This window comes from Lepidochelys kempii, chromosome 20 (genome assembly GCF_965140285.1).
Source record: "Lepidochelys kempii isolate rLepKem1 chromosome 20, rLepKem1.hap1, whole genome shotgun sequence".
Taxonomy (NCBI): Eukaryota; Metazoa; Chordata; order Testudines; family Cheloniidae; genus Lepidochelys; species Lepidochelys kempii.
The window spans coordinates 26,129,557-26,153,088 of NC_136399.1; the positions used below are offsets into that span (position 1 = coordinate 26,129,557).

General features: G+C 52.1%; 1 protein-coding gene across 13 annotated transcripts in view; it reads right to left on the bottom strand.

Annotated features, from left to right (window-relative positions):
- Positions 1-1,342: 1,342 nt before the first annotated feature.
- DNM2 (dynamin 2) overlaps positions 1,343-23,532 on the bottom strand; it is a 59,151-nt gene continuing 36,961 nt past the window's right edge. For 3 of the 13 annotated variants that reach the window (XM_078849626.1, XM_073318850.2, XM_073318846.2), the window contains 8 exons: positions 17,607-17,636; positions 14,009-14,122; positions 8,965-9,074; positions 7,906-8,017; positions 6,337-6,501; positions 5,691-5,917; positions 5,073-5,327; positions 1,343-3,985 (listed from right to left, as the gene is read on the bottom strand). In XM_078849626.1, the coding sequence (XP_078705752.1) occupies positions 3,916-3,985; positions 5,073-5,327; positions 5,691-5,917; positions 6,337-6,501; positions 7,906-8,017; positions 8,965-9,074; positions 14,009-14,122; positions 17,607-17,636 (1,083 nt within the window). In that variant the 3' untranslated portion in view covers positions 1,343-3,915. Of the gene's footprint in view, positions 3,986-5,072; positions 5,328-5,690; positions 5,918-6,336; positions 6,502-7,905; positions 8,018-8,964; positions 9,075-14,008; positions 14,123-17,606; positions 17,637-22,870; positions 22,883-23,532 lie in introns of all 13 variants that reach the window. The other 10 variants (XM_073318853.2, XM_073318852.2, XM_073318849.2 and 7 more) reach the window with 5 other exon arrangements.

The window sequence follows — 23,532 nt, forward strand, 5'->3', positions numbered from 1 at the left end:
CCAGGCAGGGCGGCGTGAAAGGGCTCCGCGCGCTCCCACTGCCGCGCACACTTGCTCTTCTCCCGCGTGGACTTCGCCTCGCTGAGCTGCAGCAGAGCCTGCTCTGAGCAAACAGCTTTAATCCAAGGGCCTGCACCGCTGGCTAGGGACCGGCCTGCTCCGTCCTTGTGCAGCTCCCATTCTAGCTACGAGTTCTTACATACAAAGCCAGGCTGGTTTGCCCTAAGACTCAAGGGCTGCTGCGATTCCTTCCTGCCTGCATAGAGAGGACGTTCCTTGGCAGTGGGGAAAGGACAGAAAAGCCTGACGAGCAATGGCCCATTCTCAAGTATCTAAGATGTCCAGGTGGGAGGATTAGCTCACGCTTGCTTAAATCAGCACCGCTCCAGCTCAGGCCTAAGGCTGGCAGTGCAGGCAAAGTGAATAGGAAAGGAGGGGAGCAGTAGCTCACCCATGAAACCTGATCACCCCGCTCTTCGCTCCCCAAGGGTTCTGCTTCATGAACACGAGGCTGTTATAGGCCATGCCCCACCAGCGAATCCAACACTGGTGCCCTCTCTGTGGCCCAGCATCCTCTCCCTCGTGGAGCAGGGCTTGCTGTCGAAGGGATTCAGCCCACAGTTGCAGCTGTCAGGCTGCACCAGAGCTCACCAGCAGCTCCTAGGGAGCTTAGCTGGGCCATGAAGTACATACAGAAAAGAGCAAGACTGAAACTCGACTGGGGTGGCTGCCACATCAGGGGAGAAGAGGGATAGTGCAGAGTGTTTGAGAGCTGGAGGTTCTGAAGAGATCCCTGACAAAAGCAGAAAGAGGCTGGTTGATTTAAGAAGAAATGTCACCATGCAGCCAAACCCTTGGTAAAAATATGGTTGAAACCACCTACAACAGTGCTGGCTGCTGAGATTTTTCAAAGCTGCTTAAGGGAAAAGGGGCTCAGATACCAAGTGATGGGCAGCTGTGTCGAGTCAGAAGAGATGTGGATGCTTGGTCTGTTTGTACAGCACAATAGGGTCCTCCTCCGTGAGCAGGGCTCCTCCCCTGCGACCAATAAATGCTTCTTTCCCATGACATCGCAATGGGAACTGGGTCTGAACTGTGCCAGGGAGCTTTTCAGAACAGCTGACCCTTGAGCCGGGTTGGGTATGGCCATGGTCACAAGAGGAGCATCAGGACTGTCAGCCGTAGGTTCTCCGAGCTCCTTGGCATCCCTGTGAGTGCTTTAATGAGACGCGGCACAGCCCCTTCTACCCCAGGCTCCCCCCTTCAGGAACAGACAGAAGGAGAAAAGAAGGGAGGAGGAGGCAGAAAACACACCACAAAGTGCCAGAGACTTGCCACCAGCTAATTTTTTTCCCTTTATTGTTTAGTTTATTAATAGGATACAGAAGGGAGGCACTTACACAGCCAGCAAACTGAAGGAACAGGAGAGAAGTGGACTGGGGTTTGTAATCAACACGAGATGAGAGAGAGGTTCCAGAGCCCACTTCACATGTGAGAACATCAGGGAGAGCCAGCAGGAGGCGGAACAGAGGCAATTGGATTTTGTAAAAAACAGACAAGCAAAGGGACCTCAGGAACCCCCGTGCAGGCACCGACTGGAGCCAGCTAAGGACTGCATTGCACAAGCCAGCCTAGAGCAAAGCAGCTGCTGCTAATGCAAGGAAATCGCTCTGCAGTCAATCAGAGCTTGTTACAAGCAGCAGGCCAGGCTGCCCCATGCTAGAGCCGAGTTTTAATGGCCAGCAACTTGTTTTTGGTTTGCAAGTTTGCTTCGTGAAGCCAGCAACATGGCTGCCCAGGCCAGCTGTCAGCTTGCACTCTGCCACCATGCCCTGTCTCCATACAAGCATTAACGCTTTTGGTTACCAGTGCCTGCCCTAAGGTTCAATTGCCAATGCAAGAAAGGGGTTAGGTTCCCCTCCCACCACGCAGGAAGGAGAGAGGCCACGCTGAAGACAAGCTCTTTGAAACAAAGGTTATTTAAGGCAGGCTGGTTCATGGATCTTTTCCATAGTTCTCTGGCTAGAGGAGGTTGTTGGGCGAAGTATCAACCCTACAGGTTCTCGGAGAGCAGAGGGTTGAGCTTGAACTGGATTAAAAAACCCCAAACACCTCGAGATTTTACAATTCATAATCTTTAAAAATATATATTTATATATACACACACTCAGCCTCTGCTTCCAGCCCTGGGGCGGAGTGCTTTGCCAAGGCAGCTGAGAAGGCGCCGCTCGAAGGAAGGGGAGGTGCATGGAGAGACACAGAACAGATAAGACGCCAAAGCCTTCCCCAGCAAGGTTCCAGTTGCTAAATACACCCCCTCAGCTTCCTCCCCAGTGAGGAGTCACATGCCCACAGGGCAGCAGAGCCTCTCGCTCCTGGGCTAGATACACGTCCATAGCACGGCGGGCACCATAGCCTCCCTGCCCTCATCCGGCAGGCACCCCACGTTCTCCACCTGAGGTTTTAGACACCAGGGCCTGTTACAACCAGTGCCGCCCACCAGCAGGAGGGAACACACAGCTAGTCTCTCATGGACACGGGACGTGGAGCTCCAGGGAAAGTTTTCACATTTCCTTTGCTCCTAGAAAGGCTTCAGACAGACCTTTGTCCACATCGCCTATTACGACTGAAAGGACACAGCCTGCACTAGCCCTCAAACCTACTCGCAGCTGTCCAAGCCCTGGCTTTTGGTTACTAGACACTCCGCTGCTCCAGCTGGCCTAGGACCCTTACCAAGCTGAGAACAGGAGCAAAGCAACCAGCTGGTGACAGAAGTTGCTGCTTACAGAGGACCCGCTATTTTGGCGCTCTGCAGGTCTCCCTTATGCTCATTCCATTGCCCATTTGGGGCTGAACCTGGCTTGGTACTTTGCTCATCACAGTGTTGTGTTCAGCCTAGGGTCCTTCGGCTAAGTGTTTCTTTCACAGAACACAATCAAAGTTTGTCGCTTACTAGTTGACCATACGCCCCCACTGGGGGGCTGGGCACAGGGGCAGATATTGCATGAAGAATACCTGAGGTTCACAATCAACTAAGCACCTCCTGACAAAGGGCTAACCTGAAAAGTCTGCTCCTGTTTGCAGTGAATTAGATTTAATTAGCAAATCGCTATCTGCAGTCCCATTATTTTTCATATATAAATCTTTCTCCACGCTATAGAACTGAAATATAGCCTATGATCAGATTAGCAATCAAGTTTAGGGAAGGGCCTCGGGAGGGGAAATCATTAAGTGTTTTATACAGAATATATTAACAATACAAAACAATTCTGGCTGGCTGAGGGGGGGCTGGAAGAGGAGCCAGAGACACAGAAATCTGATCAGCCTGAATAGCAGGAGTTTAAGGAGATTCTGCACAGTGAGAAACAGGACAGTCTGTTTCAACTCCCTTTCAGAACTCCCCTCTCTACCTCCTACATTCAGATGATCCCAACACAAGAACCCAGCTGGGGTCCATTGTGTGTGTTACTCAACAAAGTGCAAAATTCAACCCCAAAAATAGAATCCTCTGCTTATTATACAGCGGGGAGTGGGGGTGGGGGCCACGCTGGGGCATTTGTTCAGAGGGGTGGTGGTTCTCCTGAACCAACCCCCCAGAGTATAATGCCAGTTACCCACTTCCTTGCTTGAAGAGCAGAGAGCCATCAGGACAAGGAACCCAGCGACTGTCCTTAACAGATGCCATTGGTATTTACAAGGAAGGAGCCTGCTGCGCCCGTCCCAGAGAAGGAGTCCACCAGGCTAACAGGAATTGGCCTTGGCTAGAACCACTCTGCAGAGCTGATCACAGTTGTAAGGTTTTTTTAAACAAGAGATTAGACATGGGGGGGTTTCCCCTCTTCCTCTCTGCCCCAGACAGCAGGTGTGGGGCAGCCGCAACAGGCACACAGGAGTCACTAGCAGCCCCCTGGGGGGCTAGTCTAGCAAGGAGGGCTCAGCCGGTCGGATAATGGTCGGCCGGTTCGGTGCCGCAGGGGGTCTTCTGCTGCAGAGAGAATGGGAACAGAGAGGTGAGAGCAGTCGGGAAGGAGCAGAGCAGGAGTCACTGCCACGGGGTGGCTAGCATCCTGGGCGCTGTGCGGACAGAGGGCTAGCGACGGCCACACCCTGACCGGGTCCCCCGCCTGCCCTGGAGCCAGAGGGCTCCTGTGCCTGGAGCAGGTTACTGAGGAGGGCTGGGTGCAGTGCTGCAGGCCACCGCCCTCTCCCAGCACCACCCTGCCAGGGCACAGGCTTAGCCGACGTCAGAGCCCTCTGCATGATGTGTCGATGGCCTTTGGGCTGCCGAGCTGGCTCCACTATCCAGATGGGACCCTGGCATTTGCCACCCGGTGCTACCCCGGGGCACTGGTCCAGAAGCTGTAAAGGGACGGGGGTGGCAAGGGGTCAGACAAGGGCACAAGCAACCACATCCGATCAGCATGAAACGGCGTCAGGGCAGCTCTCACCCCTGCTGCGTCAGAGGTTGACCTGACACCCAGCCCTTGGGAGCTGTCTCCGGAAAGGGCACGTGAGGGCCACTCAGGGGGTTGGCCCACTCAGGCTCTGGCTGAAGGGGGAGCAAGTCACCTGCAGTGGCCTCAGGGCACAGCGCCTGCTGGGAGGGGAGCCATTTCTAACCCTGTCCCTTGGGGTTTGCCTGGAGAGGAGGCGGATGCAAGGGTCATTCCTGTATTACACTGAAACACTGTCTGTTCCGTGGGAATCCAACCTCAGACACATGCAGCACATCCACTCTAGGAGGCGACACTCCCCCCACTGCAGCCCCCCACCCCCCCGGAGGGCAGAATTTAGTCCCTTATTACCAGCAATCAAAGCAGAAATAGCTCAGACCTGGCCTGAGCTACAAGGCTGGGATCCCAGCTCTGGGGATTGATACAAGCTCAGCACCTCCCACAAGCCACGTGACCCCAGTATGGCTCCAGCTCTGGTAACAGGAGAGCCCTGCTACCACCCTCCGTGCTGGCACATCTCACGCCACCCAAGGCGAACTGGAGCCCCAGCACTGAGCCAATCGCTGGAGACATGACAGGAGGAAGAGGAGCGACCTAGCGGGTCCAGGGATCTCTTACCTGGGCACGCCCGGGGGAATGCCAGGTGGAATGCGTGCCGGCCGTGATGGAATCTGAGGAGGGGCTGAGAAGGGATCGTTATTAGCAGCAAATACGTTCTGAGGTCCAGGACGCGAGGGGATGGGAGGAGCCACGAAGGAAGAGAGACTCCCTGTAGGGGCAGGGATCAAAGGGGGCCCTGGAGTTGGGCCCCTCACAGCTGGGGGCCTGCCCGGCGGCAGCACGGTGGAGGTAGGTCTGCGCTGGGGCGTCGGGCTGCAGGGGAAAGGAAGTTCAGCAGAATTAGGGTCTCCATCCCTACCGATGTAGTTAGGTCCTTATCTGTCCCTCCTCCCCACCTGATCGTTTCTAGCACCCCTGGGCAGGAGGCTTCTCCTGCTCTGAGGCACAGGGCAGCCAAAGTCACTGGCCCAAGGTTGTCTCGGGGAGTCTGTGGAAAAGCTAGGAACAGAGCCCAGGTCTCCAGCTTGCCAGGGCTTTACCCACTAGGCCATCCATCCTCAACCCCACTCCCACCTCAAATAGCCCCTTGCCCCTCCCCCTTCCAGTGCTATCATCCTCGCTTAGAGGCAGCATGGCAAGAGTCTCCCATGCCACCTGCTCCCCAGTTAGCTGTACCTGCTCCCACTCTGCAGCCATGCGTCATCCACGGGCGGCGGGACCGGCGTGGAGACCGTGCTGGTGCTGATGTCCCCGATGATGTGCAAGGCCTCCTTCAGAGCATGGTACATCCGCAGCATGTCGTCCCTCCTCTGCGCCTGGTCGGCCGACTCCTCCATCAGGCTGTTCTGGTCTGCAGATGAGTACAGGTAGGCCAGCAGCTCCGAGTGGATGAAATCCTTAGTCTGCAGAGATGGGAGCAAGGGAACCAACATGCAGGTGGCAGTTAAGCTCTAGTACAGTTGAGTGGTTAGAGCAGGGAAGCCGGGAGTCAGGTCTCCTGGTGTCATTCTAGGCCACTGTCACTGGGTTGCTGTAGCAGTCTGGGACAAAGCCAGGAATCAGAGTCTGGCCTTACAGGCTTTACCCCTTGATTTCAGTAAGACAGGGAGTTAAGGACCAAACGGTCATTAAAATACATAATTACGTATCTCAGCACAGGAGTACCCGGTGCAACTGATCTGACTCCTGGTGCTGAAAGGAGTCATGTCCACAGTGACAAGCCCAGAGGCTCCCCCCCCCAACAAACAGGCCATGGCGAGGACAGCGCCTCTCTGTGCCCAGCGATGCGGATCAGCAGCCCCAGCTGGCCCAACCCACTCACATTGTTTATCATGAGGTGCATTATGGTCTTTGGCATGAGGTCTCGGATGGACTTGTTGATTATTCCCACGTAGGAGTCGACGAGGTTGCGGATGGTCTCCACCTGGCGCTCCAGCTGCGGGTCCATGGAGAAGGTGTTCTCTTGGGCCCCGTCCTCATTCTCCACCTGCCCGGGGAAAGCAGGTCAGTCACTCGGGGATTCTGCAGACACCCAGCTTGGAGCTGTGGACAGTGTCCCCCTTAAGAACTGGTGAGCACATCACATGCATCGATAGCACCTGTGCCAATTTCACAGACCTTCCCAGTTCATCATCTAGTATTTAGTATCGGGGGTAGCCGTGTTCGTCTATATCCACAAAAACAAGGAGTCCGGGGGCACCTCAAAGACTAACAGATTTATTTGGGCATAAGCTTTTGTGGGTAAAAAACCCACTTCCTCAGATGCAGGGAGTGAAAATTACAGATGTATATTTATAGTTTACAGATACAGGCATCAATATACACTAAGTATATTGATGCCCGTATCTGTAATTTTCACTCCCTGCATCTGAGGAAGTGGTTTTTTTACCCACGAAAGCTTATGCCCAAATAAATCGGTTAATCTTTGCAGTGCCACCGGCCTCCTTGTTGTTTTCATCTAGTATTTGTACTGCAGTAGCATCCTGAGGGCCCCAGTGGGCTAGGTGCTCTACATACCCACCCCCACCCAGAGAGCTCAGTTTGGGAGGTGACTGGCAAGTTCAGGAGCCCAGCTTGACACTAGAACAGACCTGATTTTCAGAGAGAGGGAGTTCACCACTTTGCAAAAGTCAGGCCCCGTTAAGGGGGTCTTAAACAAGGCACCCCAAAAACCCACACATCACTTTTGATAATCTTGGCCTTCATCCTCCTCTCTCCAGAGCAGAGGCTGCAATCACAGCAATGAACTGCCAACGAGAGGGAAAGGAGGTACGTCTGCCATTGGTGAGGAGACATGGTGGTATGGGAGAGGCTGTGTAGGCTCATGGACTGGGACTCAGGAGACCTAGGTTCTAAACCCAGTTCTGCCACTGACCTACTGACCAGGGTGAACCTGGCCAAGACACTTGACCTCTCTGTCCCCACCCCCTGTCTGGCCTGTTCAGACTGGAAGCTCTTTGGAGCCTGGAGCTTTCACAGCATTTAAGGCCAGAAGGGACCATTCGATCACCTAGCCCAGCCTCCGGGATAGCACAGGCCAGAGAACTTCCCCTGTTACTCCAGTCACTTGTGTTTTGCTAAAGCATCGTCCAGGCTGGATCTGTAGACATCACAAGGGGGAGAGTTCACCACCTCCCCTGGGAACCTGCTCCAAAGTTAACCACTCTTCCTATGCCTCTGTGCACTGGCCTAATCTCCGCTAGGGCCTCTAGGTATTACCGTCATACGCCCAGGACTGGACAAGCCAGAGTTGGGAACCTATGCCATGAGTCCATTTTTGACACTCCTGTACTTGCTGCTGCTGGCAGCCCCCACACTGGCCCTCACAGCTGGCACCCCCAACAGACCCCAGCCAGTTCCAGGACATCATCAAGGCAAAGGGAATGTTTACTTGGTCTTTCTCTGGATAAACACCAGCCCGGAGGAAGGAGGCTTTCCAGCTGTCCACATCTTCCTGGGAGTCACAGGCCAGCTCAATCTGACGGAGATCTTTATACACATTCCTAGGCACGAAGAAACAGCAGGGATATAATCAGAGGAAAGGAATTCTACAATCATGGCCTAGACCAGGCAGCTCAAGGCCACTGACAGAATCCACCATCCCTGCTGGCACATGCAGGATCTCTTTCTTACAGGGCTGGTCTAGACAAGGCATGGTGCTAATGCAAGGCCCCAGACAGGGAAGTCTGAAATCCCTTCAGAAAGCCTGTGTAAATATTGGCAGCTTTTCCTTCCTCCTAGGATAATCCTCATTAGATCACAGCCGCTCCCACCTCTGACAGTAAACGCCCAAGTCCCCCCCCGCCCACCCCGGGCTAAGCCCCACCTGCTGCCCGCCGGGAGCGCTCCCCCTAGCTAAGCCCAGCACGCCACCCGCCTCAAGATGAGCGCCCACCACCCCAAACAGAATCAGAGTCTAATTAACCAGTACGGCATGTGATCCGACCCTTGCCAAGCACAGAAGGGCTAGGGCAGCCTTTTCCAGAGCGTGGGGCGCCAGCCCAAAAACTAACTGGGAGAGGTGTGGGCTCTCCAAAGCGGCTGCTTTAGTTGGAGGGGGAGGGAAAGCGTTTCTCATCATCATGGTTACAAAGGAAGCCTCCGAAGCACAACCAATGCAGCGATAATGATGGGAGTTCGAGAGAGCCGGAGATTGCTGGAGTGATACGAGTTGTCCCATTCACCAGCGATGACTTAACTGTGTTGATCTTTGGAGCACCGAGAGCACATAAGAATGGGGCCGTCAGACATGAATCTCCTCGGCCATCTCTACGTACAATCTACACTGGGTGCCCAGCTGTCTAGGACAAGGCCTCCCCTTGTAGTGGGTCTAAAGGGTAGGCAGCATAACTGCTTTGGTTTCCGACGGGTTCGGCTGTTAGGAGTCTGGGAAATACTGTCAAAGACCCCTCAAGCTCTGTCCAGAGGCGTCTGTCTCCACACTCCCTACCTTTGCTCTGTGTTGAAGATGGCAAAGACGTGTTTGTTAGACATGAAGCCCTTCTCCACATCCCGGATTTTCAGATTATCCAGGGGCAACATGTATTTCTTCTCCTTTTCCTGGAAGGGGGAAAAGGGCAGGAATGAGTGTGAGCTGGGACCTGTGCAGCATTTCCTCCCCACTCTAATTACTCTCCGACACCCCCACAAGCACTGCAGTGGGGGGGGAGGGGAGGGAGAGGAATCCATCCCATGGCACATAGTGAAGAGAGTGGGGTTGATTCCCTTGACTGAGTGGACCAGGTTTTTCCTCTACCTCACAGCAAGCCTTGTTGGAGGTACAGACTCATTTCAGCTGAGCAACTAAGTGTGTTCACAGGAACTGCCAGACTGGCTCAGTCCAGGGGCCCCATCTCGTCGAGTATCTGGACTCTGACAGAGGCCAGTACCAGCTGCTTTCAGAACCACCACTGTCCAGGAGACGGTAATGGGAAAACCTGCCTCCAGGGAAAGTTCCCACCTAACCTCAAATAGTTTGGAAACTTTGATGCTTCACATCCACCAAAGCGCAGGGACACTCAGCTCTGCAATGCAGTGCTCTCTAGATCCAGGCTGACAATCCCCAGCCCTAGCATCGGAGTCTAAATTATTAACCACAGACTAAAAATGTCATGCCGTACTTCTCCACATGGTCCTAAGGGCACTGGGCTTAGTTCATTTCAACATAAATGTAAAAGAGGTGCTAGAACGGAGGCTACATTTGTTGGCGGGGGGGAAAAGGGGGATCCAGTCCCCTACAGGCCCCATGGGTAGTGCTGGGACTTTATGTCAGCTGCAGCACAGCTGTAAACCCATTTTGCATTGTAAACAGCTCCGAGGGGCTTATGGACACAGTCCATGCGTCTTTCCCCCTCCCCTTCCCGGGGAGTGGGGAGAAGCGGTTTTAGGAATCTGGCACAAAGGACACTGCTTATTTAACAGGCTGCAGGCCAGTGAAGTGAGGGGCCACCCAACTGAGTCACACAAGCCGTCTTGCTGCCGAAACGCCACATCTGGAATTGTTTATAACTCCAACTGCCCTGCGTCTCCAGATGCTGCGCGCACACAGCCCCAAAAGTGACGTTCTCCTTTGTAGAGAGGCCATGAACCTAAACCCTCCCCCCACAGCCACCCCCCACCCCTCCGTACAATTTCCTGAAAAACCCACAACTTTTTTCCAGACTGGATTCGGTTGCAGACTTTGCCACGTCAGATGAGACAAAGCGGATCCTTTTCACCGAACAGCTTCTCTTATAAAAACCCGGGAGGGGGAAAAAGGGGAAAAAAAAAAAAAAAAACCAACCCACAAAAAACATGGATGCCATGGGAGGTTTGAAACAGATTCCAGCCCAGCCTGCCCAGTGTTCAGACTACCTGTTCAGGAGGCTATAAAGGTGTACAGTAGTCTGCACATTGGTTAGATTGGGTTTGGTAAAGCGGCAGCCGGGAGCAGCTCAGCAGACCCAGGTAAGGCAGGCAACGTATGCAGCTATTCGAGACTTCGCTTGCCCTCGTTTACCGTAAGCCTTGGAGCAAATGTTTATCGTTACTGTTCTTATCGGCTAGAATTAACCAGGTGCATGAGTTCTTATGGCTGCATGGCTACTCCAGTCACAGATGGGTTAGTCGGATTGATGTTTAAACCTATGTTGCTTTATTATTCCATATTTAATATGCTTTCCCTCGCATTTGCCTAGACCAGGTCTATGGGGTGCTATTTTTAAAGTGCTTTTCCGGCAGCAGCTGGGTGTTTCTGGAAATTCTCTGCAAGCAGCAGCTCATTTCTAGTGGCATGGGGGGTAGGCAATTTGTGCCTGCTGAATACAGAGCCTCATTCATCTGCAGCCTGCTGGTTCTCATTACCCACAGCAGAGGGGCCAGACAAGCGCCCCCAGAGAGGCCTCCTCACAGGAAACAGGCTGCCAGGGATGGGGGTAGGGGAATAGGCTAGAATGAAATTTATCAGTTCTACATGTTTCCTTCTCTTTTAGGAGGTAGATTTAAGTTTTTTTTAAATTTATCTAGATTTACAGCCTCTCTGCAGAGAGAGGTTAATCTTTGCAGCTTCCTTGGAAGAAAGGACAAGAACAAAGAATGTCTGGGTCTTCCTCGGGTAAGGAGGCTGCCTCCTGGAGCGGATGTTAAACTGTACAGTGAGATGGGGAAATAAAGTTCTGTTAACATCTCCTTTTCTGAGCAGCATGTTCACAGAAACTAGAGCCTCCCGCTCACGATCTCTCTTCTGCCCCCTGGTCCATCCCTCTCCACCCAGCCCTGCACCAACGCCAAGCCACGGGAGCCTGGCTGCGAGACGGGTGACATGGGGAGGGAAAATATCCGGTTTTCAGACTGTGGGGGTGGAAGTGCTGGAAAATGAGAGTGTGGCGTCTCGGTTCCAGACACCGAGTGGTGCTAAGAAGGGACACTGCCTCCCCTCCTCTTCTTCCAGCCCCTGCAGCTGAGAGGAGCACAGGCTAGGATACGACAGCTCTGGCCCGATCTCCCTAGCCAAGAGGGCTTAGCCCAAAGAGGCACCAGCTTTCACCAAGACCTGCCGCACTGGCATAATACATTTTAATTTCCAGGCAGAAAGCAGGGGACTATGGGGACTGATCCAGTGAATGTTAGGAAAGCCGCATGGCCTAGTGGCCAGAGCAATGGTTGGGGACTCAGGACATCTGGGTTCTATTCCCAGCACTGCCACTGGCCTGCTGGGTGACTGTAGGCAAGTCACTTCCCTCCCTGTGCCTCAGTTTGCCCGTCTGTACAATGGGGCCAGTGATCCTGACCTCTGAAAAGCACTAAGTAAGAGCCAGGTGTTATTCAGTAACAATTCCTCGCGTCCAGTTGGCCGAGGGGCCTGCAGGATGACAACATGGCAATTTTGCGCCCACACAGCAGTGATGCCTGTCAGATCAGAGGGATTTGCTACTGCATTCTGAACATCCCAGCTGCGTGCCCACACCACACATGGCCACCTCTGCTTCCGAGCACCACTATCCCTTCCTCCAGGGACCAGGAGAGACAATCAACAGCCTCGAGTTCAGGAGATCTGGCACGCTAGGGGCCACCTTTGTTGAGAGCACCCGGCTAGGCAGTGGCCAGCTACTGCCAAGCCCAGATCACGTTTGTCTAAACCTGAAGGCACTCCCTGTCCACTCCAATAACTGCATGCGGGAGGCACTCGGTACCACCTCAGCACATGGGTTACTAACCCAATAAGAACCTCCTGAGGGACTGCGGAGAGGATACTGCCAAGGGTGAATTTTCAGACACTTCCCCAGCATAGAATATTACTCTGAGCGCTCCCAACTCCCACAAGACTGTGAGGTTAATAACAGGGTTCTGAAGTTATGGCTGGAAAACAGTTAGTTGTAACAGCCCCATAAGGTTGCAATGAATGCCGAGAGGTTTTACTTTAGCAGCCAGCCCCAGGACACACTGTTCTGAAGCGTGTCGGACCCACGCTCACCAGCTAGCGGATTCCCTTAGGTTAAGGCTAGAACCCGACAATGAAGCGGATTGCCCCACTGATTTTTACTTAGTGAAATTCACTCGACCTCCCGTACCTTTCTGGCTCTCCTGCACCGGCACAGCCCTGCAATGTTTAAACCCAAATGACTATTCTACAGACACTGGTTATTAAAAAGCCTCCTAAATCTCTCTGAACTACTCTGCAATGTCCCTAGCTGCACTTACCAGGAGAATTCTGCATCTTGGATTATTTAAATTTCCCTTGTTTAGGGCGCGTGTGCACACACTGGATCTGTACCGCGGAGAGTTCCCTAGGGGCTCAGTACCTCTTCGGGTCTGAAATCTTGTGTATTTCAGTGTACATTGGTTCAGTTGAGGTGAGGGGGGCCCTGCTCTCTCTACTAGCCAAGGGGCTAATGATTTTGGAAGCTTCTTGCAACGCTGGTTACATCAGACAAAAACCACCGAGACAATGGGGTAGAGACATGGTTATGATGATCTGTTTGGCACTTGCAGTCATGGCTGTGTGTGATACGCTGCCCACACTAGACCTGGTCTCCACTAAACCAAGGCAGCTGCCTTTTGTAAGAGTCCCACTAGCTTACTTCTTATCTGCGGTTTACACAACAGGCAGCTCCCTGGGAGTGTCTGGAGACATGGAATGTGCTGGCTGGGACCCTGCTGATTCAGAATGGCTGCCCATATAGTGACAAGGAGTCGGGGTCTCATTCCTGTGTGCGCTTTAGCACACAGGGAGATGGCTGGGCATCACGGACAGTCCAGTGGGGTCGTCAGCAGAACCTTCCATGGATTCAAAACCAGCAAACCAAGACTTCGGGCCCAGCGCAAGTCCACGCTCCCCACACCCCGGCTATTCCTGAGGGGAGTCAGCCAAACTTTACCACACTGGATTCATGAGAAGGGTATGAGCCGAAGCATCTTTTGAGACTAACCCATGTTCCCCTCGGTTTCACGGGCAGCTGAATTTGGTAACTCCCTGCTCTGCCAATCCCACATGCCCCCACCACAGCCTGTGTCCCATGGCCATGCCCATCACCTTGCTCAGAGGGCAACAACAGGGTTCTAAAGTGATGGCAGGAAAGCAGTCACTGGTAACAGCCCCAGAAGCTCACAATGAACACAGAGAGGTTTTACTTTAGCAGCCAGCCCCAGGACACGCTGTTACGAAGCATGTCGGACCCACACTCACAACCTGCCATAGTGACAAATCCAGGGTAAGTGCCAGGAACTGGCTGCTCAGTCACATTCTTCTAGACATTCCCATAATGCAGCTACAGTTCAAGGGTTTGAATCTAGGGGCTGATCGGCCCAAAACCTGCCCTCCCCCTGGGTTTCTGTAGTGATGTACAAGCTGCATGTCAACCCAACCGGTTCCACCAGCAGCAGTTGAATGAGCTGCTCCTGGTGGTGAAGTGGCATGAGGCCGTTCACTACCAGCAGAGTGGCAGGGCAGAGTGCCCCAGGCCAGATGCGGACCATAAGCACCACCTTTCACGGTCACCAGCCAAGCCAATACACACCTCCTCATCTTTGTACCAGGACAGAGACTCTGCAGTCAGCACGAACCAGTACTCCTTGGAGCCTCCTTTCATTATGCTGATGTTGTTAATCGTCAGCCAGCCCCTGCGGATTACCTGAAGGAAACAAGAGGAGTGGGAAAACGTGGGGTGGGGCAGGGGAGAGAGAATAGGTTACAGGCTAGCTTGGAATCCTTATTTTCTGGCCACCCGCTCATCTTTAAGCTGCCTAGAGCAGAGAGGGGTCTGGGGCTCTCTAGGACTCCTAATTTGCTGCTCATCGTTAACCTGGGCCCTACTTTCCTTCTGCGTCTTGGCAGGAGAGCTTGTGAGTAGGGTCTGCCCCATGGAAACCTACCAGTGATAGGCAGGGAAGCAGCCCCATTTCTCAAAGGGAGCCTGGCACATTTTTTCCAGCCAGAAGTCCAAAGCAGGTTTTACCAAGAGTAATAGGACAGGCCTGCAGATTTGGCCATCTCAGCAGCCCTCACACCTAGATTACAACTCTCTAGGCAGAGGGAGGGGCCCCTTGGGGGAATCCAGACCAGAGGCGCACTGGCCACAGCGTCTGTACAGCAAGACCACACTGCAGAGTTCTCCCCTGGTGATTCCGCCAGCCGCCACCAATGGTCTGGGTCACAGAAATGCAGAGCAGATGCACTCAAATCCAGCTTCTTATTGCCACAGCAGTATTATCGAGGGGACGGGAAATCTGAGCCTGCAGTTTATAGCTTACCTGGGTGCTACTCACCCAGGGGACCAAAGAGCTTTCTGGAAATAAGCCAGGCTCAATGGACCCCCTGAATAGCCAGTCCAGGAACTAGGGTATTTGCTCCCCTCATCCCCTTCAGAGCAGGAAGTGAGTCCGCATGACCTTGCACCCCCTTTGAGAATGGCCAGGACAACACTATGGCTAGTTCGAACAGGGGGGTGAGCATCTCCCCATCCCTCCATTCTGCCGCTCCCCAAGCTGCACTCACTCACAGCAGGAAGCACATCCGGCTTCCTTCGAGGCTGCCCTGGACTTCCCACTGGAAAGCCTGTGAAACCATTGCTCCTGCATGGCCTTCGGAAAGGCTGGGGCTCCCCAAGCCAGTGCTGAGTGACACGCACAGGACGGCAACAGCAGAACGGGAGCCGGGGCCAGCAGCAGTGAAGCAGTACTGCCCAAGCCCAGCTTCGCAAGCAGCACGTTACGAGACGAGGAGGAAGCACTGCATGGTCTGGAGGCTTGTGCAGCAGCCAGCTTTTCCAGGGCAGGCAGAAGCGTTTCCCACCACACAATGAGCAAACAGAGGCCAGCGTGACTCGGACCCCTCTTACGTAGGGTTGGAAGGGACCTTCTAGGTCATCTGCTAGCAGAGGTCACCCTGCCAGATAACCCTGTTCATGCACTTATCTTGATCATAATTTGGACTGGAAGGGGACTAATTCTGGCCAACATCCTGTCCCCCCCACAGCACAGCATTAGGAGAAAGCTGAATTACAGCTGCGTGTGATCTCTAGTACTGGCTGATCTATAGCATGTACCATCACCTTCACTGCAAAGGCTCTTGATAACAACTAAGGCACTGTTCTCTCCCCTTTATCTTTCCACTGAGGAAAAAGTAGCTGGAGACCACCTAAAAGAACAACCTGAGTCTCGACTGCCATAATCCCAGTGCTCAGAGATGTACTGAGCCACATTCATCCCTGCTCTGAACACAGCTCGCTCCGCTAAAGCCAGGGAAGGATCTGGTCCTAGAAGATGGGTTTTTGTCCTAGAGGCAATGGACTTTGGAGAGCAACTCCCAGCAGTGGGTTCCCTAGAACAGCCGATGGTATAAAGAAGTCTCCAGTCTGGATATTCCAGTGTTTGTCTTTGCTACCCCTTGCCTTTGTTGAAGTTTTTCATAACTGATCACCACAAAGGCAAGTCTTGGCAGCCCCCCGATGGGCCACTGAAAAAGGGTCTGAAACCTGAGTCATCATTGGTGCCACTCTCCAGACAATCCCATTTTGTTTTGTACCAAAAAAAACCTTGGGGCTAACAAGCAGCTCACTGCTCAGCCAAACAGGGCTAGGTTGTGTACTGTTAGATCAGTGTAACTTCAGTGACAGACAGTAGCACTGGAGACTACAATGGTATGGCAGAGCCTGCCCCAAAATACTTGGCAAGGTGAGAATTTTCGGTGTTTCAAATCAGGAAGGAGTTGCTCCATGCCTTTTGGGCCCTTTCATTGTTGTGCAATAGCCACTGAGGGGAGGAGTACTGCAGGTTATTCCCGATCTGTCTGAATACAACAGACCCCCTTCCTCTGCCTCTGGAAAGTCTTTCCCTGTCTTGTCCGCAGCGTTACCCTACATGCTTGTGACTCTACCTCAGGGTCTTCACATAAAGGACTACTGTGAAAGCCAATGAGACACAACTGGCCCAGCCCAAAGACTACAGCACACAGATACCTGATGCTAGTCTTCTGCTAGTCCTTTTTGCCTGCATGACCCATTTCCAGATGCCAAGGGGACCCAACTGCTCAAGCCTGGGTTTTCGTTTCCATTAGATCAGGCCAAACGGCCTTTATCAGCTCTCTGAACGTTAAGGTTACCAGATGCCAGTAAATCTTCTATTTCTGGCCTGCTGAACTCCTCAGGGTGGAGGATTGTCTGGGAAGCTACTTATGATGAACAGCAAAACCAATAAGAGGGAGTATGAGAAGCCTGTTATAAACAGCCATTTAACAGGCATCAGATCCTGTAGTAACAGCACAGGCTTGGTAAACCTAGAAGAGATTACAGTCTGGAGAACTGTTCTCTGGCCCAACATTCAATAGTTACAATATCCTAAGAACTGGGCTTCAATAGCTTCTTTTGAAACACATTCTACGTTGCAACCCCACCCTCTTTTAGAGGGCTCACAATAGGATGATCACTTAGTGCCTAGACTCTGTGCTTCCAGCAGAACACACTGCACTGCAGTCGGGCGTAGGCCTGAACTAAAGTCATCCACATAGACTACATTTAGAGGGGCCAAGAGGCTTCGGCTGCCCAAGCAGGGTTGATCACAGGAACATCGAGGGCTACGGTCACTCTACCCAAGCGCTCCGCACACATTAGTATCACCATGCCGGTTAGTAATGCACATATACTAGGGAAAAAGCTTTCAGCACATGTCTAGAGGGTTGACTCAAATCAGTCCAATGGATGGATTGGAGGGGGGGTAAGTGACCCACGTGGGTATGTGGAGAAGAAGTGAACACGCTAGATCTCGGAATTTCTTTGCTATTGCTTATATAGGAGCCACCTGTCAGCAGCAGTGATATGAGTCCCAGGAACTTGCGGCTGAGAATCTGACTAGGGCAGGACTTTAGTTCATATTAGCTTCTAGTGCCAGGATTAGTGTGCGAAGCAAGAGAAGCCTTTCATGCCATGATTGTTCCAGATGCTGCTTGGGAACTAGTGTCAAGGGAATCACACTAAGGCTGTTCTCATTGTCAAAGCTGCTCAGGTGGCTACCGACATAAAAGCCACAACAAAGGCAAACATGTTACACACACACACACACACACACAAAGCTCAGTGCATCAGCGGGCACAGGCTGCTAGAGCTAAAACTTAACTCATACAGATTTTCTGGTGGAGGGAAGGAAGAAGCCCTGAAATTGAGATGGCAAAAAGGAAACCAGGTTAAAGATTTCACCCCTTAGATTCATTCCCTTTTAGGTTCTCTTTTAAATTTGAGATTCTGATTCCCATTTAAACAAATCTGAATTTGAAGTGAATTTGGTTTTAAAGGACCAGAGGCAGAAGAGCGGAAGCAGGGCGTCTGAGAGGTAGAGAGAATTAGAACAGAGTTGGCTTGTAGGCACAGCGCAGAGAAACAGGACTTGGGTTGGTGGATTAGTAGCAGATCCAGAGGCTTAAACCTGGACTCCTGGGAAGACAATGATCAGCAGCACCGGGGAAGGATAAGAGACAGCTGTTTCTGGAACAGCAGTTACAGGGCAGGGCGGGAGAGCTGTGGCAGCAGAGGCCTGGATGTTAAGGGATCAATTATGTAGCATGGAGCTAAGAGAAGTTTTAGCAGAAAGGAAGGACTTATTCCTGGGAGCCAGAAATGCCCAGTTCTAATCTCAACTCTGGCACGGACTAGCTGGGAGGCCCAGGGTACCTCTCTTGCCCCTGAGAAATGGGCAAAGTGAGGCACTGTTACCAAGCCAGCTCCCAGGAAGGTGGAGCGGATTAGCTCGTTTGTACAGCATTCCAGTGACAGAAGCAGCACAGCAGAACACCCAGAAGGAGATTCCTTTGAAGAGTGAATACTTCCCCTTCATTGATGAGCGAGACCCCAACAGGGAGTGCGTGAAGCACGTTTCTGGGGCTGGCACCGCAGGTGGGATCCCTCTGCAGCGATGGATTGGAGCATGTAAATTCAACTCTCTTGCCTCCAACTTTGCATCACTCCAAATCAGAAGCGGCCCAGCATGATTGGTAGCTTACATCCCGGATAGTCAGATCTCCACCTTCCCATCACCACATTACAATCTGCATTCTTTCAGCCAGTGATGGAGGACCAGCCTTAAGGGGACCGAATTGGAGACATGGGAGGCAACAAACAGGCCCTCGGGAGGATTCACTTAGTGCTTCGGAAAAGTCCATGTGACGCCACAAGGAAATGGAAGCAACAGAACTCTGGGAAACTTACAAGATGGCTACCAATGGCTGAGATAGAGGCTTGTAAGTTTCCAAAAGTAGGGAGATCAAGCGGAGATCACTAGACGGGTACTTGGGCCAGAACCTCAGCTGGTGTAAGTGACGGTAGCTCCAATGACTAATGGGGCAATACCATTTATGCCATCTTTATGTGGGCAAACTTCCCCAGGGAGAGCACGAATGGGCACTGACTCAACTGTGGGAGGGGTTGGTTTGTCTCATCAACAACCCCTGCATCAGAACCTGCCTTCTTGCCTGGGACTGGTGCCTTGCAAAACACCACTAACCCAGGAGAATGTCTGATGGCAAGCAAAGCCTTCTTTACGCCTCTGCTGCCGAGGCTTTCACCAGGCTCATAAGATACCCCGATGCTCCTATGATGCTTCTCTCCTGAGAGCCTGGACCTGCAGATGGTTCAGGGTTCCCTTAGTTTATTCACCGTTTTTAGTGGCAGCTGCACGCAGTTCCTTGCTAGCTTTTTAGGTTGAGGATACCCAGAGCAGTGCCAAGGGTTGCTGGAATTCCGTAAGGGTACGTGTCATCTTCTAGGGTCAAAGCCAAATTCTGTTGTACACTGAGCCACTACAAACTGGAAGGGGACCCACGACTGGCTCAAAACCACCCAGCTGGCAGGGAGATAAACACTTAAAATCCCCAGAGGCCAGCGGTTCTCAAACTGTGGGTCAGGACCCCAAAGTGGGTCGTGACCTCACGTTAATGGGGTTGCCAGGGCTCGTTTAGATTTGCTGGGGCTCAGGGACGAAGCCCAAAGGCTTTAGTCTTGGGCATCAGGACTCAGATTACAGGCCCCTGCCCAGGACTGAAGCCCTTGCGCTTTGGCTGCCCCGCCCCCCACCCGGAGCTCCGGCTAGCTCAGGCTTCAGTCCGCGCTCCTGGGGTCACGTAGTAATTTTTATTGTCGAAAGGGAGCCGCACTGCAATGACGTTTGAGAACCCCTGCCATAGACTAAGTGGCCAGAAGCCTCAGTTATTCAACCCACACCAACATCTAGTGGGTCTGAGCACAGCGGCAGCGCGGCAGGGAACCCAGCTTTCTACTCCCAGGTGTGACAAACTCAAGCGGGGCCCTTCCCCTCTGCGCCTCAGTTGCTCCACCATATGACGGCCAATCCTCAAAGCACTTTGGAGAGAAGCAGGGTGGTTGACACCACTTCTCTCCAATCCCAGTTCGGACCAGGTCCGCCTCTGAACCCAGCGTCAGGCACGTTTCCAGTCCACGTGGAAAAGGGGGCCATTCTCTCCCTATGAAGGTGGTGGTGTTAAAGCTCCTTTTACCTCTGCCCCACCACAGCCTCGTGAGGTTTGACTGCATCAGACAGAAGGGATCTTCTCACGAGCCATTCCTAAACTGCCTCCAGTGTGTCTGTGTATATCTCCAGGGGAACATTGGGGAAAGGACGTTTTCGGCAGCTGTTAAGTACCAGCGGGGGCACCCTGACCAAGGTTAAAGACTCCTCCAGCCAGAAGCAGCACGCATTTCCATTTTCTTGGGCAGTCTGAGATTTGAGCCCCAGGTACACACCAGCCAGTTTGCGACCCACCCCCTCCAGAGGGCACTGTTCGTCCGAGAAGGCAAACTGGTTTTCATTCAGAGAGACCTCACCCTCCCTTAGAAGCAAGTACACTTAAAGGAAAAGCCCTATTTGGCAGCTTTTCATACAGGCAGGCAAATTACTCAGCTCTTCCTTACACAAAAGGAAGGATCATCTGAGGGGATCTTCCCCAGGGTACCTGCCTGGGGGCAGACCCCTGTCAGAGGGGGCAGTTTGCACTGGTGCAGCTAACCTTGATTTCAGGCAGTGCTGGGTGCCACCAGCCATTTACGCTCGTGCAGCCACTCGAGGAGTTGGAATGCAGGCAGCAGGGCTGGCAGCCAGCCAGCCAGGAAGAGACCTGCCCCCCACCCACCAGTCAGCCAATCTTGCTCACTGGGTTTAGCCACACTTACTCCAACTCACGCTCTGCTTCCCATGAGAATTGTAGGACTGGAAGGGACCTTGAGAGGCATCTAGTCCAGTCTCCTGCACTCAAGGCAGGGCTAAGGATTATCTAGACCAGCCCTGACAGGTTTTTGTCTAACCTGCTCTTAAAAATCTCCAATAACGGAGATTCCACAACCTCCCTGGGCAATTTATTCCAGTGCTTAACCACCCTGACAGTTAGGAAGTTTTTCCTAATGTCCAAGCTGAAGCACTTAGAGGAGAGGAAAGTGATCAGGAACAGTCAGCATGGGCTCACCAAGGGCAAATCATGCCTGAGTAATCTAATATTCCTTCTATGACGAGACAACTGGCTCTGTGGATGAGGGGAAAGCAGTGGACGTGTTATTCCTTGACTTTAGCAAAGCTTTTGATTCAGTCTCCCACAGTATTCTTGCCAGCAAGTTAAAGAAGTACGGGGTGGATAGACGGACTATAAGGTGGATAGAAAGCTGGCTAGATAGTCGGGCTCAACGGGTAGTGATCAATGGCCCCACATCTAGTTGGCAGCCGGTATCAAGCGGAGTGCCCCAAGGGTCGGTCCTGGGGTTGGTTTTGTTCAATATCTTCATTAATGATCTGGAGGATGGTGTGGATTGCACTCTCAGCGAGTTTGCAGATGACACTAAACTGGGAGGAGTGATACGCTGGAGTGTAGGCATAGGATACAGAGGGCCCTAGACAAATTGGAGGATTGGGCCAAAAGAAATCTGATGGGGTTCAACAAAGACAAGTGCAGAGTCCTGCACTTAGGACAGAAGAATCCCATGCACCACTACAGACTAGGGACTGAGCGGCTAGGCAGCAGTTCTGCAGAAAAGGACCTAGGGGTTACAGTGGACGAGAAGCTGGATACGAGTCAACAGTGTGCCCTTGTTGCCAAGAAGGATAACGGCATTTTGGGCTGTATGAGTAGGGAGATTGCCAGCAGATCGAGGGACGTGATCGTTCCCCTCTATTAGACATTGGTGAGGCCTCATCTGGAGTACTGTGTCCAGGTTTGGGTCCCACACTACAAGAAGGATGTGGAAAAATTGGAAAGCATCCAGCAGAGGGCAACAAAATAATTAGGGGACTGGAACACATGACTTATGAGGAGAGGCTGAGGGAACTGGGATTGTTTAGTCTGGAGAAGAGAAGAATGAAGGGGGATTTGATAGCTGTTTTCAACTACCTGAAAGGGGGTTCCAAAGAGGATGGATCTAGACTGTTCTCAGTGGTAGCAGATGACAGAATGAGGAGTAATGGTCTCAAGTTGCAGTGGGGGAGGTTTAGGTTGGATATTAGGAAAAAAAACTTTTTCACTAGGAGAGTGGTGAAGCACGGAAATGTGTCACCGAGGGAGGTGGTGGAATCTCCTTCCTTTGAGGTTTTTAAGGTCAGGCGTGACAAAGCCCTGGCTGGGATGATTTAGGTGGCGATTGGTCCTCCTTTGAGCAGTGGGTTGGACTAGATGACCTCCTGAGGTCCTTTCCAACCCTGATATTCTATGAACCTAAACCACTCTTGCTGCAATTTAAGACCACTGCTTCTTGACCTAGCCTCAGAGGGCAGAAAGTGCCCATAATGCAATGTACTCGAGCCATACGCTTTCCCCCACAAATGCCCCTAGGAGCATGGAAGCAGGCAGATGGAGAGATAAGAGATCGAAGGGGGAATAGGATCTCTCACTGCCTCTATCCTAGGTATTTCTATGGCTCGACCCCACCTTCAGGGCATCAACATCTGTTAAGGGCTGCAGTGTTATGAACTGTGGGCTGAGTTGCCCTCTCAGCCCAAGACTATTGGGTCCGTCCAGGGCAGGTAGGAGACAGCAGCAGGGGATTTAGGTAATAAACAGGCATTTCAGCCTCCAGGGCTGTCTATGCCCCCCACTTCACACCTGTCTCTTTCCCCACAATATGCCAGGAGGAGTCCAGTAGTTTTTAAGTCAGATCAGGCGATCCCACAAGGTTTCCCTCTGCAAAGGAGGATCCTAACAAAAGCCATGTTGCTCCATTTGGAAGGTGCCTGCTTTTCTAGACAGTAAGTGTACTTGGTTTTAAGAAGATAAGTGCCTCTTTCTTAGATTTGCAGGGGTGGGGGGGGGGGTTTGTTTTTGTTTTTTTGTTTTAAACGGGGTGTCTCCATCACTAGGCTTCATCTATAGTTCACTATCACACTATACGGGTACTTACCAATATCTCACCCTTTAGGTGCGCAAAATTAGGATTGCAGGTAAAAAGGAAAAAAAAAGGACGAGGAGACAGAACAGTGAGGAAAACAAAGTGATGAGGGGGAAGAAGCAGGAAGCACAAAAATGGTAGGAAAAAAAGCAGAAAAACAGCAAAAGAAAACAATTACATGCTATTAATTATATTTATACAGTGTTAATGTCTCATTACAGTGTTTCCAAACAAGAAGCAAATGTCTGTATACTGACACCATGCAATGGGGACATTTCTAATCCTGTTCTCAAGTCATGCAGACTAAATAGCAATACCACTCAGAACTGGAAGGCTGTGTGAAGAGAGAGAATCAAGGTTTAACATCACTACCTGGTACTTTCTGATGCTAGCCTTTCCCACGCCCGTCCTCTGCTAGACATCTGGCTTGGGATAAGATGGGGCACAGATATTTTACACATGCCCTCTGGTGCTGTTTTCCCACTTGCCTAGACCATGTGTAAAGATCTATTCCCCTAAGAACAGATGCAGGTGGGCAGCTAGCTATATAGGCATTTGGAGGTTCTACCCCTTGCAGCATATATCTGTATTTTGTGTCTGCAAATACACAGGGTAACACAGAACCTTCTGCACCTTCAGACAGGGGGATAATGCGGCAACTAGTCTGAATTAAG